At 35.1% G+C, this 18101-nt stretch overlaps 1 protein-coding gene across 2 annotated transcripts; it reads right to left on the bottom strand.

Moving 5' to 3' along the window:
- Positions 1-6748: 6748 nt before the first annotated feature.
- On the bottom strand, positions 6749-17740 carry LOC132620376 (ubiquitin carboxyl-terminal hydrolase 14). 2 transcript variants are annotated; one of them, XM_060335037.1, is made up of 20 exons: positions 17416-17740; positions 15963-16134; positions 15647-15759; positions 15215-15551; positions 14109-14203; positions 13369-13502; positions 13205-13261; positions 12997-13074; positions 12350-12404; positions 12240-12272; positions 11667-11747; positions 11069-11267; positions 10865-10922; positions 10675-10797; positions 10245-10333; positions 10062-10151; positions 8768-8944; positions 8562-8680; positions 8329-8455; positions 6749-7203 (listed from the first exon to the last, which is right to left on the bottom strand). In XM_060335037.1, exons 1-20 carry the CDS (start codon positions 17509-17511, stop codon positions 7025-7027), a joined length of 2412 nt encoding a protein of 803 aa, XP_060191020.1. In that variant the 5' UTR covers positions 17512-17740; the 3' UTR covers positions 6749-7024. The 2 variants fall into 2 exon arrangements, with proteins under 2 accessions (XP_060191020.1, XP_060191022.1); XM_060335039.1 differs by having other exon boundaries at positions 12240-12269.
- Between the last annotated feature and the right edge of the window lie 361 nt (positions 17741-18101).

Raw genomic sequence — 18101 nt, 5'->3', positions numbered from 1 at the left:
TTCAAGCTTGGAAAGCGAGGGTTTCATCACCAACACTTTGGAAGAGAAAATTGGATCACTTTAATGAGCAAATTCTTTACCCTTTCTTCAATTTCATGTTATGTATTGAATCTTGTTTATGATATATTCATTGTCCAAGTTTTGGGATTGAAACTCTTGTTATGCTTATGTATTGAATATGTTTTTTGTTATCCCTAATGAAGTGGGTTTTTGTTTCTTTAATTAATCTTGTGCTAATGTTTCTTATGGAATACTCTAGGACTCACCCATTTACTTCGATTTGAGCTCGAAAGAGAAAAATTGAGATTGACAAAGATTAATTAACAAGAATTTGGCACTTTAAACCTCATCTAATAACTTGAGGTAGGAATAAGAAAGTTAACTTGAGATTCAATTGGTAGTGCTAATATCACACTCTAAAGCTTGGAAAAGTTTAGAGTGAAATTCATTGATTTGGTTGGAAGACTTTCATTGAGATTTTAGAAACCATTATCTATTAACATAAACTCGCTCTTAGTTGTAAAATACATTGGATCGTTATTTGAGATTTCGCTTTTATCCATGCTTGTGGTCATTGATCATTTTACCCGCTTTCTAGTTAGTTTTACCCTTTCTCAGTTCTTAAATCAAAAATCAAATATTGAAAAAAAAATTTGGCTTAGTTTAGTTAGTGATAAATCCCTTACTTACTACTTAATCGCCTTTATATTGTTTTCTATGAGATTCGATCCCGACTCATTGTCAGGTAAATTATATTGCATACGACCGTGTACACTTTCTCTTTAAGGAGTGAATTTGGATGTTATCATTGTACAACTAAAAGTGTAAATTATATCATTTGCACTTAAAGTGACAATATAACTTGCACTTGCAAATTGTATCTAAGTTGTTGATTAACTTGGACAAATTGTATGTCATATGTTGTGAAGCAAAACAAAATAATTCATAAATAAAAAACTTTGCCTTCTCATTTGGGACACACCAAAAAAACGAAAAGAAAGAAATAAACATTTTCTTCTAAATATTTGTCTTTCTTTCTATTATCAGTTCTAGTTAGTTAAATAGTTTTAGCCATGTTACCTTTATTTTATAACATTTGATAAAATTTTGAACATCGTGATTCATAGTACTACACCATTTATATACTAGAGTGCGAAAGTAAAAGTTTATCAGCACATTTACCCCAAATCAAATAATTAAACCCTAATATTAATAATTAAACTTAGAGTTCATATTACTTTATTATGATTGAGTGCTAATTGCGTGTATAAAAGAGATATCTTGCACTCCATGAGTTAATTTAAATACCAAGTGCAAATACAATATAAATACTGAGCGCAAATAAATTCTTAAAATCAAATCTTCATTTAGAATTGGTTAAATCGCATAACACTGTTCTATTCACTAATAGATCAATATTGTTCATGTTCTATTCACTAATAGATCAATATTAACATCGAACAAGACCACTATCAATTGGTATTCGATAATGATTTTAATTGATAAAGAAATGAACATTGAGCCAAACTAAACCCCAAAAACTAGCCAAGAAAGGAGAATTACCAAAACTATTTAAGGAAACCAAGTCCCCATCTCTTAGCCAATGTGAGTCTCACATCGGCTAATCCTCCTCTCATGAGCTAAATTTTTAATTTAGGATTGATCATTTCTTTATTACAGTAATATAGAGAGATGTGTATAAAGCAAATATAACACTAAAGTTCCTTTGGTACAAGGGATAAGGATAAATAATCTCGAAATTATATTTGAAATGAATTTATTCCACATTTAATTGGAATAAAATGGTGATATAACTAATCTCGAGATTAGTTATCCCGAGATTGTAGTGTTATTTTATGCCCATAAAAAGATGTAATAACTAATCTCAGGATAAGGTATCGTGATTAACTTGTTTCCAACCAAACTACCCCTAAAATCTAACAGTACTGGGACCCCAACAGCTCATTTCTACAACTTTATTGAACTTGTCTTCAGTTTTCCTAAACTTCTCGCCAGAGATCACCGTTGAGAATCTGTGAGGCGATGTATTATTGGGAGCAATTAAATTAGTCTTAGCATAGTGATGAAGGGACCTTAAGGCATAATTCCATCTAGCAAATCCTTGATCTTTTAATGCCTCTACTGCTCCAATACTTGCTGCTACTATCCATGCTGATCCCTTTGCTGCTGCTGCATTCATCTTTTTTTTTTTTCAGGAGGAAATTAATGAGTACTTCGATTTGGTTGGTGAATTTGAGGATGCAATTAGTTGTAAATTGTGTATGTGTATATATAGGGGAGAGGTAAATGAAGTGAAGCAAATGGGAATATAAAACTACTGGCGGATTTGCCTATAGTTTAGGAAAACACCCACTGTTTTATGAATTAATTAGTGATGACTCATTAATTTTTTTTTAAAAACTACGGCAACTGTGCACGCGGAAATACTTTTCTCTTTTGAAGTCAGTTTCCTGGTTAGGTTGACCCACGGATTTTGGACTTAAAAGAGTTGTTTGTTTCAAATCTCCAATGTATGTATGTGGACCACGGTAACATGAGAACGAAGAGGTGGAATTAAAATATTTAATTTATACATTTTGGGTTATAATTATTTTTATTTATTAGGTTTTAGATAAATATAAAGTTTGACTAAAAATAATTGGAGTCTGCTTAACCAATAACTACTCCCTTCGTCTCAAATATCTGTAGTAGTTACTAAAAAAATTGTCTATAATTATTTGTCGTTTTTAGAAGTTCAAATCACAATTAATTATTTTTTCTCGTTTTATCTTTAGTAGAATTTTGTCATTAGTGGAGGTAACACACAAATAAAGTAAACATTTAATGATGAGAGGTTATAACTTAGATATAAATAAGCGTAAAGTTAATCAAATACCCCTCCTAATTAATATTTCTTCAGGGGCGTGTAAAACGAAAAAACGACAAAGAATTTGAGATGGAAGGAGTATAACAGTAGTTTCGCCCTCGATAAAAGGGTGATTTACAAGAATGATTTTGGAGGTAGTTGGTCTTAATTTTTTAGCTCTCTTGTTTTGCAGGCAATATTTTAAGTTTTAAAACTTTTGACTTTTGATCTTGAAGGTCTGTTCACACGGCAAGCGGGGATTAAAGTTTAAGACCACCCATTTCAAGGTGATTAGGTGTAGTTTCCACCTTAATGCGTGGAAGAAATAATAGCAGATAAAGATATTCCTTTCTTTTCAATTTATGTGGCATACTGTTATTTTTAATCTGTCAAAAAAAAAATGTCATACTTTCTTATTAAGAAAAATTTTAACTTTTAACTTTTCACTTTACCCTTAATGAAATATTCATAACCATAAATATGTAGAAGGCTTGTTTTAAACCACCACTTTTCAAAAATCTCTATTTCTTTCTTAAATTTTATGTCCAATCAAACACTTTACATCAATTGAGACGAAGGGAATATTAATAAATGAATCATTAAAGGGAGAGGTAATGAACATGGCTAGAGGGATTCTAATCCCCTAAACTAGTATTAGGAGTAATGAAACATTGTGTGATGGTTTGAAATGGGGAGAGTACACAGGATTAGCTGTTGGATTGAATACTAAAGTCTTATTTCTCAAAAGTTATATTGAAATCCTTTTTAACCTTAGTTGAGATAGTATTGACTTTTAGAGCCTGTTTGGATGGGCTTATGCCTTTAAGCTGAAAACAGCTTATAAGCTGCTTTAGATAAGTTAAGTCAAATGAACTTAATTATTTTGTTGAGCTTATTTTAAGCACAAAATGACTTTAAGCTGGTCAGTCAAACACTCAAAAAAACTAAAAACAGCTTATAAGCCAACTTATAAGTCAATCCAAACGGGCTCTTAGTTAGTTGAAGATATTGGAACATTAATTAGTATACATAGCATTTAATTAAACACAATCAATTTATAGTTTTTGCTTAGATTTGTTGCGATATATTATCTTTTCTTTGTTGAGCACTTCTTCTATTATTTTAACAAACAATCGGCAATTAAATTTAACATTTGTATTTAAAAGTAGATTTATATTTCTCAAATATAATAATATTGCACGCAGGTACAATGTAGTTATTAATATAACTAGACAATATATAAATCATATAACATGAGAATATTCTACAAAGCTGATAATGATTACAACATCCAATAACAAACCGATCGAGAACAATATCGATTTTAGAAATCGTATATCTAAGTATACTTCATTTTACTTAATAAATTTCCTTTAATGATCTATATGGAATTTGTTCACAGAATGAAATACCTAACAATTTAAAATAGTAAATAGAAAACATACATAATTAAGGAAGTGCAGTTATGAAGATGTATAAATTGTACTTTTCTCTTTGCTTTTATATTATATAATAAAATAATGCGTGTACGTAAAGATTAGTGGAAATGTTGGTGCTGATTCTCATTTTGGGGGAAGAAATTCTCAATATGGGTTGTTAACTTGGACCTAACTCTCAATTTTTGTTTCCTTTGGCATCTAATTTTCCTGTCTTGTTTATTGAAGAATGTTGTGACAATAATAAGTTGCTTCACCTAAAATAAATTTAGAACCACCAACAATGATACACAAAGTTTTCGTTATATCAAGGAGATTTAATAATATTTATATATATATATATATATATATAAAAAAAAAAATATTTTCAAACTATTTGCATAGCATAGTTACACAAGAACTCAATTGAACCCCTTACAACCTTGCCCCTGCTTACTATATATGACAAAAGCACTTGCATATTGTTAAAGTAATAAGAGATATACTTCATGAAAAGTTGTTAAATGTTGGAAATCGCAAATCTGAAAGTGTACAATAAGATGAAATGGTCAAGCATTTCTCCCTCGATAATTCGTAATAAAATTACATGTACGTCACATGTGATATTTGGAATTGCTGATTGTGGTATATCGCATCGTACCCGACTATACAATCGTATCTGGAAGTTAGTATGCTGGAATTGTTTAATCTTATTCTATGGCATTATATACGCAAACCACATTTATCTGTTTCCTTGTTTACACTCAATATTGATCAGCTCTGGTCTAAGAGCTAATTGACTGCTTGACAGTTGAAAGACGTTAAAAGATACATTATGGAATATCAATTTGGTTTTCTAGCTGTGAGAGTAACCAACTTTGCATTGACTTAATGAGATGGACGCTGATTCATTTTATTCAATTCTTTCACTCATAGCGTACATCTCTAACATGGGAATGGAATAGTTATAAACGAGTTGCTTGCAACACATGCAAAATTGCGTTTTAGATGCGTTAGGATTAGTCAAGCCATACAAATCAAGATTTCAGTCTCAGAAACTTATCCGCACCCGGTGCTTACACACCAAACCAAGAACGTGTCTTGTATACGCACATTTATCATTTAAGTGATATGCATATTCACTTTATTTATTACTATTTACTAACTACTCAGATTAAATTATTTGATTTGGTGCAAATATCTGGTGCGATAAGTATGTACCCATACTTGGAAGTATATGAGAAGAAGTAGAGATGGGGTATCAAACCTGCAAGATCTGCAGTAATCTACGGTAAACTGTTCAGTCAGAGATTAAAAACAAGATTTGAGTGCAGCGTAGATGAAAATGAATTGGAAAATGAGGAAATCCCAAATGCCAAATTAAGGACTTAGTAGAAATTTTCAGATTTGTCATCAACGCTGCACTCAATCATGTTTCTAAGCTCTACAATATTCTGCTCCTCCAATTGCTTTCTCCTTTTTTTTTTTTTTTTTTTTTTGATATTTCAAATTATTTTGCATCCACCCTTTCTACTTCCTTTTATCTTAGTCCAATCTATTAATTTAATAGTAGAATTATTGAAGTACATTATAAGTTTGGGAGTTTTTGTAGTAGTACATTTGAATATGAATATATGGTACTTCCAACTTTTAGCCATCTTCAGATAGTACTTGACTCGTACTATCCACTTGCAGCTATGCTTTAAGTTGTACTAGACACTGTACTTCTGCTACTGGAAACCTACTCCCTGCCTTTTTTAATTTTGTTTATTCAATCTGTGTGTTTTAGGTAATAACTTTAAGTACGTTACGAGTTGGGAGTATATTCAAGTAATTAAACGTTCCACGATTAAATTAAATTTATTGTTATAATCTGGATTTTCCAACAAAATCATGCTCCGAGAGCCTGTCAATAATTTAGAGTCTGTAGATACTAGTACAACATCCACTGTTCTGAGAACTACATTGCTTTTAGCTGGAAAAACCATTTGACGTCTTATAGTAGACAAACAAAATAAGCACCCCCTCCAAAACGGCGAATTGCAATTCTGCATTTGTACTTGAAGGGCTACTGGTTCCAAAACTTGGTTCTATAGGCTAGGGTGGAGACGTCAGTCCAACCCCATCTTAATGTGATTTATATGAAATCTGTATACTGCTTTCCCCTCCACTAGTGTATATTTGAAAGTCTCAATTTATACCAATTGATGTCTATACATATTTCAAATACTCTGTTACCTTACAGCTTGGCCAAAAGAAACTAAAGAAGTGGTTGGTAAAGGAAATGGAAAATATAGACCAAATACATAAACAATCCCTAAGTTGTCCCATCTTTTCATTTAAACACCCTATATTATCTGTTGGTGATTAGACACCTACCGCATGCCCAAAATATGTCTATTGAACAATCAGCTACTACCGTTTAAAATAAAAACAAAACAGCAGAAAAAAGCGTAGAGAGAAAAAGGAAGCAAAAAACGAATCTATTAGAACCAGTACAACAAAACGACCGCTACATGTATGGAAGAAAAATCTTTCAAAATCCAGGTCCTAAAGAAGTTTATACTCTTCTACTTGAGATTTGAATTTGTCTAAAGATTAAGGCATGTGAGGCATGCCATGAGACATCTGTTGTATGTATTCAACCTGCGAAACAAATGAGAATAGCAAGCTATGATTCCAGAAGTTGCTTGCTCCTGCATGCGTATCCCAACATTTCATCATGTTCCAAGATGTCCATCGTTCAACTCTGAAGTCTTTCAAAAAAGTAGAGGTATCCCATGTCCAGAGGGGGATTTTTCGAGACCCCAACTTTGTCATCATTGAAAATCACCCACCGACCATCTTTGTGAATATGAGCGACATAATGGCCACACTGGGTGGATGTGCCGATGTGGCTCACGAATCCAAGAAGCCTGTATTCTGTTTATTATCCAAGAAAACTTGGTCAGACCAAGTAACATAAAATAATATAGAAGTAAAACCCAAATCTCACCATCAAGGGTCGTCATTTTGCATTGGATGAAATATATAATACAATTTAAGGATTAAAACCCTTTGAAAGAAAATTGGAGTAACTGGTAAAGTTGATGCCATGCGACCAGGAGGTCACGGGTTCAAGCTATGGAAACAGTCACTTGCAGAAATGCAAGGTAAGGCTGCGTACAATAGACCCTTGTGGTCCGGTCCTTCCCCGGACCCCGCGCATAGTGGGAGCTTAGTGCACCGGGCTGCCTTTATCATCCTAAAACTAAGGGTTAGGTCAAGTCCCATTAGTCCTTACTCTTAGACGTTCTGGATATACGCAGTTGATTCAAACAAATAGTGGTGACTTTTCTCTAAAAGAGGTCAAGTATCAACAAAGCAAAACCAAAGAAACAGGAGCCATAAATAAATTAACTTTATCCAAATCTAATTTGCAGTCCTTAACAGGAATATGGTTTAGTGAAAGCAACCTGTGCCCCCTTCAACCAAACAACAATTCCTGTTTCCAAACAAGAAACTAGAAGTTCAGATCAAGAAAAGCATATGGAGCACCTATCCTGACCATTTTCCAACCACTAGAAAGTAAGAAACGATGGAATGAAGCTATATGGTAGAGCCGTCTCGTCAGACAGTTAATTGGAGGTTCGAGACCCCAAGGGGCAAAAAGTGAGAAAGCATGGCAAAGAGCTACCAAATCACAAAAAAGAGAAGAAAAATAAACCTACTACTAGATTTAAAGAATTTTGAAAGAAAGGAGACCAGAAGGAAACTAAGCTCAAGTGTGAGTGAAGGAAAAACTAGACAGTAGATATAGCTTAATGGAGAAGCTTAAGCAGTAGAACTAGCATTCTATATATAAAATCCTAGACCAAGCTGTTTAAGCAGGATCAGAAATATGGAGCTAAAGAAACATATTAGTAATACTCTACAGAGGCTCTTCACCTACACCACTTAAAGGATAATGTCCATTGCCTCATGGATTTGCTAAGAATATATCATCGGATCTACATAAAAGCAAAAAAGCTGTATATCAACTAGTAGAACCAGAGATAGGGAACTAACTTCCTCCTCCATCAGGCATCAAGGGATCAACTGCAGCTTCACTACTAGTTGTAACATCCATGTCTGATGCAGTACTAGCACTAGGGTTGCTGAATATCCATTCAGTAGCTTTTTCAACATCACCTCCCTGTGAACAGATAGAAACAAGGACAGGACAAACATTACACCATAGACAGTGAATAGCACGGAACCTTGCTTTTAGCTCTAAATGTCAGCAGAAGTGAGAGATTTACCGATGTCTTCAGGGCCTTACGAGCAAGTTTCTCTTCAAAACCAAAGGAAACTAGCGTATCAACTTTAGATTGATCAACGTCAGGATTTTGCGTGTTTTCTGATATAGGAGCATCAATATCTGGGGAGGAAATATGCATCAATATACCCTGTATCTAGTTGAAAAAAACTTGGGCAAACCTTGCTTGAAAGGAACATCAATGACTACCTGGATCATTCATGTGATTAAGTAACCAATCCATTGCGGCCTCTACTCCACAGTTGGAGGTATTGATTGCAGCCTTCTGACAATGAAGTAGATTAAATCCCATTGAAACAAGTTGTGCAACAATATCCTCGTCAGCCAGAATCTTTATTGACTGCTCCTGCTCACCAGCCCCAGCAGCTGTTCATGGACAAGTAACGAAAAATAGGAGCAATTTAGTACTTCTAAAAGACTAAAACATGAGCCAAAAGTTTCAAACCCTAAAGGAACTTAACATAGAAGTAGCACCTATAGCTAAAAACTTCTTATGTTAATTTATGCGATGATCACACACCCACTAAATAGCTGTTAAGACAACCACCCCCAAGCTTGCAGATCCCCAGAATTAGAACAATCATTAGCTGGGAGACTGAGAAGCAACACTAATTACTCGCTTACTAAAAGAAACTATTACTTAGAGCAGGAATTAGATTAAATGGTGACTGGAATTCTATTTCATAAACTATGTATTTCTGAGTATACACTGTCCGTTAAATAGGCTCTATGCATACACAACTTTATTCTATCGCTACTCCCGCTCATATAGAAAAACTAGGTCATAACAAAATATCACTTCCAAAACACTTGAACTGAACGTCTTAAAGTTGACTGCATAACAAAAACAACTGACCAAAAAGTCAAAAAAAAAAAAATGAATATGATGCCAAATCATTTTTACATGTATGATCAGACAAACTAAATAAGGCTAAGCGATGTTCAATGTTGTCTATAACAAACAAAAACTGAGCAAGCAATTCACTGAATGGTTGAGAGAAACTAACGCAAGCTAAAGAGCAAACTCATATGATTCAGAAAAAAAACACATAGCAGTGTGCAAATAGAAACAATAGCCTCGAATACAGACAACAGAATAGAATCACAAAAAAAAAAAATGTCGAATGGGACACATACAAGTCGGATGCCCATATGGTACATTTTCCACACCAAAAAGACAACAAATATTTCTTATGAGAAAGATCCCACGCAATTACTTTTATTTCCAAAAGGTCTTTGCCACACTTCTCTCAAAAAGCCAAGACTTCATGTGCTCATCATTTAAGTATAAGAGTGACAGTCCTAATACTACGAAGAAAAATTCTTGAAATAATTGAATAGCTACAAAAGGGAGGCAAGGCAGAGAATAAGAAATGTGACACAACCAGATAGACATGCTCATATTATTATTCACAATACAGCACCATCGGCTGAAATGGAACAAGATCGCTATGAATTTAGTAAGAGACAAGGTGATTCATACCACTGTCAGGCAACAGCTCTTCTCCTGGTTGAAGACCATTACTTCGCATGCCGCTTATGTCAATGGTTTCAGGGACATCTATGTAGACATCTAGAAGGACCGTCACAGAAAAAGATTAGCAATTTAACAAGGTGGAGCAGTAGGACTCATTAGAATTATTTCAATAAAGCAGAAGTAACATACCAAGCTTCTTTGGCACCCAGCCTTCCTCCATAACAAATTTCCGCATATGCAAAACCAGATAATCTGGAAAAGAAGTCAAACCTGCAGTTCTATTTACATACAAAATTAAAAAGGATAAAAAGAAGTAGCCTCATCAGGTACGACGGTCAAGCAAATAGATAAAGCTGACAGACACTAGCCATCCACTGCTTAGAACCAACAACAACAACAACATACCCAGTGACTGCTTACAAACAAGACATCTATAATTTCTACAGCCAACTATAAGTAGTATGGAAGCCAAAAAGATAAGGTACTGGGCACTCACAACTTTTTAACCAAACCCTACTAAAACAACAGAAGAAATGCAGGTAAACTAAATTTGAGATGCCGTAAGCAGACTGAGAGGAAATTGAAGAAATTAACTTTACAGGGAAAATAACAAGCTTACTTGATAGCTGTTGTCTTAGCCGTTAAAGCTGTGCTGTAAAAATCATGCACCTCCTCAGGAGCTGAAAAACAATCTAGGCAATCCTTCAATGACACTCTTGGGCGAACAATTTCATCAGCAGACCTGCAAAAAACATACATTTAGCTAAAGTACAGGGAAGGCAAGCATGTATTAGTCACTCAAAACTCACAGTTCTTTTCCTTCTGCAGCTCTCTCAGCCTTTAAATTTTGGAACTCTGCTAGTTCTTCTGAAATTTCATACAAAATGAACTATAAGAAGAGATGCAGTATTGGAAACTAAACTATTCGTTAATATCAAGCTCTGCTGGTTATAATGAACAAAATATAAGAACTAAGGTCAGGAAGAGAGCATTAGATAAAAGAGAAAACTCACTTTTATTTACAGCCTTTTCCAAAGGAATATTAAGAGAGAGAATATAATCATTCCTTTTGTTGTACGTAACTTTGCCTGAGGAACATTGTAGGCGTTCTTCAATACCGAACTTGAAGCTCCTCGATGGATCAAAATCAGGTGTCCCAGAGTTTATCCGTTCAACTTGATCAATAAAATGCAGGAAGAACTCTAAGGCATCCTAGACATAAGTTGCTATCAATAAACCATAAGAATAGCGATAGCCATGGCAAGGACAACAAACTAAAATGAATGTAGTCGCCAGACAGAAAGAACAACCCACTGGGTTTTAAGGGCAATAAAGCGAAGGGACCATGAAACCAGTATGAGCATGCACAACAGTTCTGACCATATCGGTGGCAAACTAAAATGAAAAGAAATTTGGTATATGTAACCATCAAGCTAGCCAGACAGTGCATCAGCTGAATGAAAAGAGCTAAAATGGAATTTTAAAGCGTGAAGCAGCACCGAGAGATTGCCGGACTTCTTTTAGTAGTGAAGGATTATCATGCATTAATCTAATAATCTTAAATTAAAAACAATCATCTGGGAATAGAAGATTCCAAGAATGTCAGCGTACCTGTTGTCTCATTGTTGAAAATTCAGGGTGACTAGCAGCTATTACTGACTTGAACATTCGAGGGCGGATACCCTCCTGTTTCTGAAAAATGATGAGAGCAAGTACTTGTAATAAGAAGAGGGAGATAGATAGGAAGTGAAAAGACATGCGATGAAAAGAAAGAGAAGGAAAAAAAAAACTTGTATGAGTTGAGTACTAAAATTATGAAATATGTATAAGAGGAATATAGAAAATGCCTCACACCTGAAATCCCATGAAAAATTAACAAAGCAGCTAACGATGTTACAGTTCGACTGCACTATCTCTAAGTAATGAGAAGCATCTTAAAAATTATTTTGCAAATTACTTAAAAGAAGTTGTCATGAACCAGATACCAGAAGTTCTGGGAAAAAATTTGCAGTCAACTTCCACTTTTAAGGTATTGTCATCAAGTTCAAGGCAAAATACATCTAATTACTAAACGGGCAGCAAATTTATATCAAAATTTTCATTAAAAATAAATGCGATGGATCACTCTACAAGTCCACTATGTAAATGAAATCATCAAATATAAGTTCATAGGAGAAAGTTTACCTGTGAGCTAGCAGCATTCGCCGTATCATCCTTCTGAATCACCAATAATTAACTATAAGCAATGACGGAAAAAAAGATGTGACAAAAAGAAACAAAATGCTCACACATACCTCCAGAACAGGAGCCGAATATTTACCAGAAAGCAAGCCATGAGCCAGCTTTGTTCTGCCAAAATACAGGTCAGCCGTCAACAAGTTGAGCGCGCAAGCAAAATTCATAAAAATAGCTGCTATAACGTGATCTCTACCAAATATGAACATCAAAGCATGGAAAGGCTCTCTACAGGGATCAGTGTTTATACTAAGCAACTACGCCTCAATTCCAAACTAGTTGTGTTGGCTATACGAGTCCTAACCTAGGGATGACTATGTATTGCACCAGAAAATTCAGCTAACAGCAAAACTCTAACATAATAAGTATGGTACAGCCTGAATTGCAGTTACAGGGTATGATTAAAAGACCTACTGGATAACCCCCCCGGTCCTGATGAAAAAACCTAAACAGAAAAAGGAAAAAAGGGAAAAGAAGGTGGGGGTTAGTATCATTAATTCAGTCAAATCTGCTTTGCTGAATGCGTAGTGTGTGCAGTGAGTAGCTTCCGGTAACAATGGGAAACTTAAGCACAACTCAGTATCAAACATGACACATTTTGTTAAACAACGTATTTTGCTACAGCAGAGTGCACAACTATTGCAATAGCTAGTTGAGATGTAATGGAAATGGTAAACTGGTAAATGAACAGATCCAAGTTACTCACAGCTGCATGTTAAGGTCTACAGTCGGATCAGCAGGAGCCGTACTGAAAGCTTCTTTCAGACGTTGATTCAAGTAGTATCTGATAAGGATATCACATCAGATGATAAGATGTAAAGAAGGAGGAAATCCTAAAACCATTTTAACTTAAATGACATTTTTCTTCAATAAATGAACATCAAATTCAATTATCACAGGTATATTTATCTTACCTTGAACAAAAGGAACGCGTTGAAAACATAACCTGCATTGTAGCAGCCAAGTAGCAACTGCACAAACGATATATGAGACCAGAGAATTTCACATGTTCCTTTCTTCAAATGAAGGTAAGAAATGCCATGTTGGCTAACCAGCATTAATAAAAGGTTATCCGCACCTGTTACCAAGATTGACTAATCCAGTGTAACCAGGGCCAAAAAGTGGTTCAACATCCTCACTCGTTTCTTGAATCCGGTTCCAATCATAATTAATATTTTGGTCTAGTTCTCTCTCAGCAGTTGTCATTTCAGTCTGGGAAAGCAAAAAAGGATTAGTCATAATAGTAGGAACAGAAGTAACGATGGGACTACTAACGTATTACTTGGTTTTCCATAAGAAATATTGCATAATTTTTTTTATAAGTAAAAGTTTTATTAATATGATAAGGACCAAGTACAAGACAAAGCTATCACATCTCCACAATCATTCCCCCCCCCCCCCCCCCACACACACACACAAAAGAAATAGTGCATAAGTGATAGCTCAATCACGTCAAATGACAATGACCACAAAGTAATGTAACCTGTTAAAGGATAACTTCATTTAAAGTTTACATAATATGAACTGCTGATAAGGGAAAGAAATCACAAAAAATTTGAGTTAAGAAAGTAATCATTAATAGGCAAGGGAATGTCATTGTCTTAGTTGGCATCTTACTCAGATTTGGGATGAGCAACACCAAGTGAAAGACTCATAAAATGTTGAGCTTGCTCTAAGGCGCGATTATTTTGCATAAGAAATACAGCAGAATCGAGAATACACGTGTAACATTGGTTAGACTTTAGCCATGCACATCATGCATACTTCTTACAGGAGTAAATACTACAATGTTCATCTATCATCTATGCAGCTGCTAACCTTTTGCAAAGATGAGAAGTCGATACCAAAATGTGCTAGATGTTGTGCTAAAAGTGGGTCAATAACGCTGTCATCCTCTGGATAGGAGAAAACATCTGAGCTGCCAAAGTTTGCAACAATTAGTGATCATTCAAGAAAAAAAGCACTGCATCACATTATTAGCAAGGTGCTATCACCAATGTAGTAACCGGTCCAGCAAAGTCCAGTTACAGGGCCACATTCCATTACCAGGATCTTTAACTATATACTTCTGCATGGCTCGTCTAAAGCACATGTACAGAGCAGTTAATAGCAATTCCATGGTGATGAAGTTAGATATCTACTAAATACATAGACAGAAAAAGTAGCTCGTTCTTTAGATTTTTTTTTTAATTTTTTTTGGGGTGTTGGGGCGGGGGTTGAATGTGGGGTTAGAAAGTCCACAATTTCCACCTTACAACAAAATGGGCGGGGGTTGAATGTGGGGTTAGAAAGTCCACAATTTTGGGAACCTCCACCTTACAACAAAACTGGAAGTCTCTAAAAGAAATCAAAAGCAAATCACATCCAGAATGACAAAATTTAAACAGTCTAGCAAGCTGTTAAGTTCAAACCCAATGACTAATGCCTTCGTTTGACAATAGGCTAACTAGAAGTGTATGACTAAAGGCATGGTCATACTTGGAGAGCAACTTAAGTCTTCAAAGCTCTCTTACTTTGAATCGCGATTGCGAGGAGGACTAAGCTTTGTTGACCAAACAACCACAAAGTAACATCAATCACAAATCATAAACCAAGCAGCTTTGCAGTTAAAAATAATTGCAGTACTTGTGGATGAACTGGGAACACTCCGGAACAAAAAGAAACAAGATAGGATGATATTGTGATCATGATCAACCAAAACAAAAAAGAAGAGCCACAAAGAAATTTCAGTCAACCAAAACAAAAACAAAAGAGCCACAAAGAAATTTCAGTCAACCAAACAAGAGTTAAGATGCAACTGTGGTCAACCAAAACAAAAAGAAAAGCTAAGCAGCGAATCCAGTCAACCAAAAACTGAAAGCAGCAGCAACTTTCTTAGTAAACAACTTCTAAGCATGAAGATACAACTTATAAGATAGCATTACCTGCCCCCTCCAAATCAGCAGTTACGGTCCCGAGCTTTACAGCAAGTGGATAACCAGTTTCCCTGTAATGGTTAACAGCATGGTCATTACCACCAGTTCCATCCCAATTTTTCCTACCACATAGGATAGTTCCATCAGTTAGATTCAGCCAAAGATTCTCAGTCTTATCACATTTGGCACATTTCCAGCCCGCAGGTGGAACAGTAACACCATTGTCAAGCTGTTGAAGATCCGTGGCATATTTACTGACAAGCTTCTTGTCAGCAGTCCAGGAAGCAAGTTGCTCTTTTCTCTCAGCACCTTCAGCTAGTAAAATAGCATCAACAGCCAATCTTACCTGCAGGTTTTAGATGAACGTAAGCAATATTTAAATGTTTCATTTTACCCTAAACAAAAGGAAAACTGTGAAAAGATATTCAAGAGTAAACGTACCTTTTCAGGCAATTCCACTGATGGGAAAGGAAGAGTGACATTATCAGGCAACATAACTATTTCATAGACTTCTTCGTACTGGGGTTCACTATTGTCAAACCCTCCGTCAAGACCTAGAAGGAGAAAGGATAAGCCAAGTCAATTTATCAACAAGCTCCAATGCCGAATTAGTTGGGATAGGCTAAACTCTGTCAAATGATAGATATAAGAAGATGGAAACTATTATGGTTCCTTGTTCTTTTTTTTTTTTTTTTTTTTTGGCGCTTGGCCGAGTTTGGAAGCTTGAAGCTATACTACATGTGAAGTTTGTAAGTACCTATAGCCAAGAGAGTGGGTTTTTTGGAAGGTCTATCTTCAGCATCTGTCTTCTTTGTCTGCGTTATATGCAAATAAACTGGGTTCCCAGTCTTCTCATAGTTCCAACCAACATAATCCCTTCCAAATGCAAGAAAAGTATTCATATCAACAAACAGCCCGCCCTCGGATTTCTGGAAAAACAACAACGAAAACATTAACAATTGTAACTAAATCAATAGCAACTACTTCATAAGTGAAGATATATATCCTAAATGAGCATGAATGAACACAGATGTAAAGATGAACCTAATAAACACAGCACCGGCATGGCATTTCATAGCGACTGTACCACTACTACTATGTGTCAATCCCAAACAATCTGGGATAGGCTATATGAATCCTCTATATCTATTCCACTATATTTGACCCTGTTCTACAACTGCATAGCTGCTTTACGAAAACAAATCAATCGCAGTACTTGACTGATCCAAAAAAAAAAAAAAATCACTCGCAGTACTAATCAATCGTGCAGGCGACTAACCAAATCGAAGTGAACCATAAACCCTAGAGTAAACCCTTAAACCTTACGGATTAGCATGCACTGACCTTCCGAAAAATGGCACGAAGTTACGAATTACAACCTTGAAAATTGAGTGGACGACTTCTATTTATTAGTACTAGTTAAGGACTACGGGTATGAATCTTCTATATCTATTCCGCTCTATTTTGACCATGTTCTACAACTTCATAGCCTTTTCAGGAAAACAAATCACTGGCAATACTAATCAACTGCAAGCTTCTAACCAAATCTGAGTGAACTACAAACCCTAGAAAGCCTTGAAAATTGAGTCGACGACTTCTATATACACTAGTTATTATGGACTATGCGTATCAATCTTCTATATCTATTTTCACTCTGTTCTACAACTTCATTTAGGAAAACAAATCACTCGCAAAACTAACCAACTGCAAGTTTCAAACCAAATCTGAGTGAACTATACACTCTACGGGACTAACATGAACTGACCTTACAAAAAATAGCACAAAATTAAGTCGAAGAGCGACGACTCCAACTAAACTCTATAATCACAACAAATTCCAGCAAATAAGCAAACGATAATGAAGTAAAATTAAAGCGAAATGATAATTTCAGTTAGGAATTGAAGATTACCGGAGTATCAAAAGAAATGCAGCATTCGTGTTTTTAGTGAACTATAAAAAAAATCAGTCGCAATACTAATCAACTGCAAGCTTCTTGAACTATAAACCCTAGACGAAACTCGAAAACTCTATAGGATTAACATGAACTAACCTTACAAAAAATAGCACAACGCCAATAACTACAACCTCGAAAATTGACTCGATGACTCCAATTAAACTCTATAACCGTAACAAATTGCAGCAACTAAACAAAGGCTAATGAAGTAAGATTAAAGCGAAATGACAATTTCAATTAGGAATTGAGGATTTACCGGAGTATCGAAAGAAATGCAGCATTCGTGCTTGTAGACACGAGTAGTTGGTTCAGGAATACGAACACGGGAAAGGTTCGATCGAAGGACCTCCATAGGGTTTTCGATTTTTCTGTTACAATCGCAAAGAGTAAGGGTCGTATATAAGAGAAATGAATGAATTGTTTACAACAAACAACAAGATTCTTTGCTTAAATGTTGAGTAACCGCCTTTCTCCCCAAGAATGAAGAAAGCAAAGCTAAAGGAGTAATGGACTTTGTTAGTATGTACTAGTCTTCGATTTATTAGGTGTCTCAAGACCCACTAAAGCACTTGTGCCTTTCTCAGCCCCCAGAATTAACTAAGGTGCTTTGCATTTAAGCTTAAGCTCAATTTAGCCAGGTTAAAATGGATTAAATTAATAATTTTATGGGTTAATTTTGGTTATACACTTAGCTCAAATTAGTTTGATTTTTAGATGAACAGCTTAATTTAAATTGGTCAAAAAAGGCTGAATTAATATATGGATGAGTCGGTTTGAAGGGTTAAATAAATTATATTTTCATGAATTAATTTTATTTTCCGTAACTACGTCGTCAAGCATCAATTTCTTTTTCTTCTGAAAGATCTTTTTTTTTCTTTTTCTATAACTATAATCTTAAATACTTTTGAATGTAATTAACATAAAATCTTGATTTATACTTTG

Source organism: Lycium barbarum, chromosome 11, assembly GCF_019175385.1.
Source record: "Lycium barbarum isolate Lr01 chromosome 11, ASM1917538v2, whole genome shotgun sequence".
In the NCBI taxonomy this organism is placed as follows: Eukaryota; Viridiplantae; Streptophyta; class Magnoliopsida; order Solanales; family Solanaceae; genus Lycium; species Lycium barbarum.
Note: the sequence above shows the minus strand (reverse complement) of the source record. Positions and strands in the feature narration are given on the sequence as shown.

Excerpts from the sequence above, each read along its gene's own strand:
- LOC132620376 (XM_060335037.1), bottom strand. The coding sequence starts at position 17,511 with ATGGAGGTCCTTCGATCGAACCTTTCCCGTGTTCGTATTCCTGAACCA. Across the intron at positions 12,273-12,349 it reads ATTCGGCTCCTGTTCTGGAG|AAGGATGATACGGCGAATGC; the intron begins GTATGTGTGAGC and ends TTGGTGATTCAG. Across the intron at positions 7,204-8,328 it reads GATGCCTGATGGAGGAGGAA|AATACAGGCTTCTTGGATTC; the intron begins GTTAGTTCCCTA and ends GATAATAAACAG.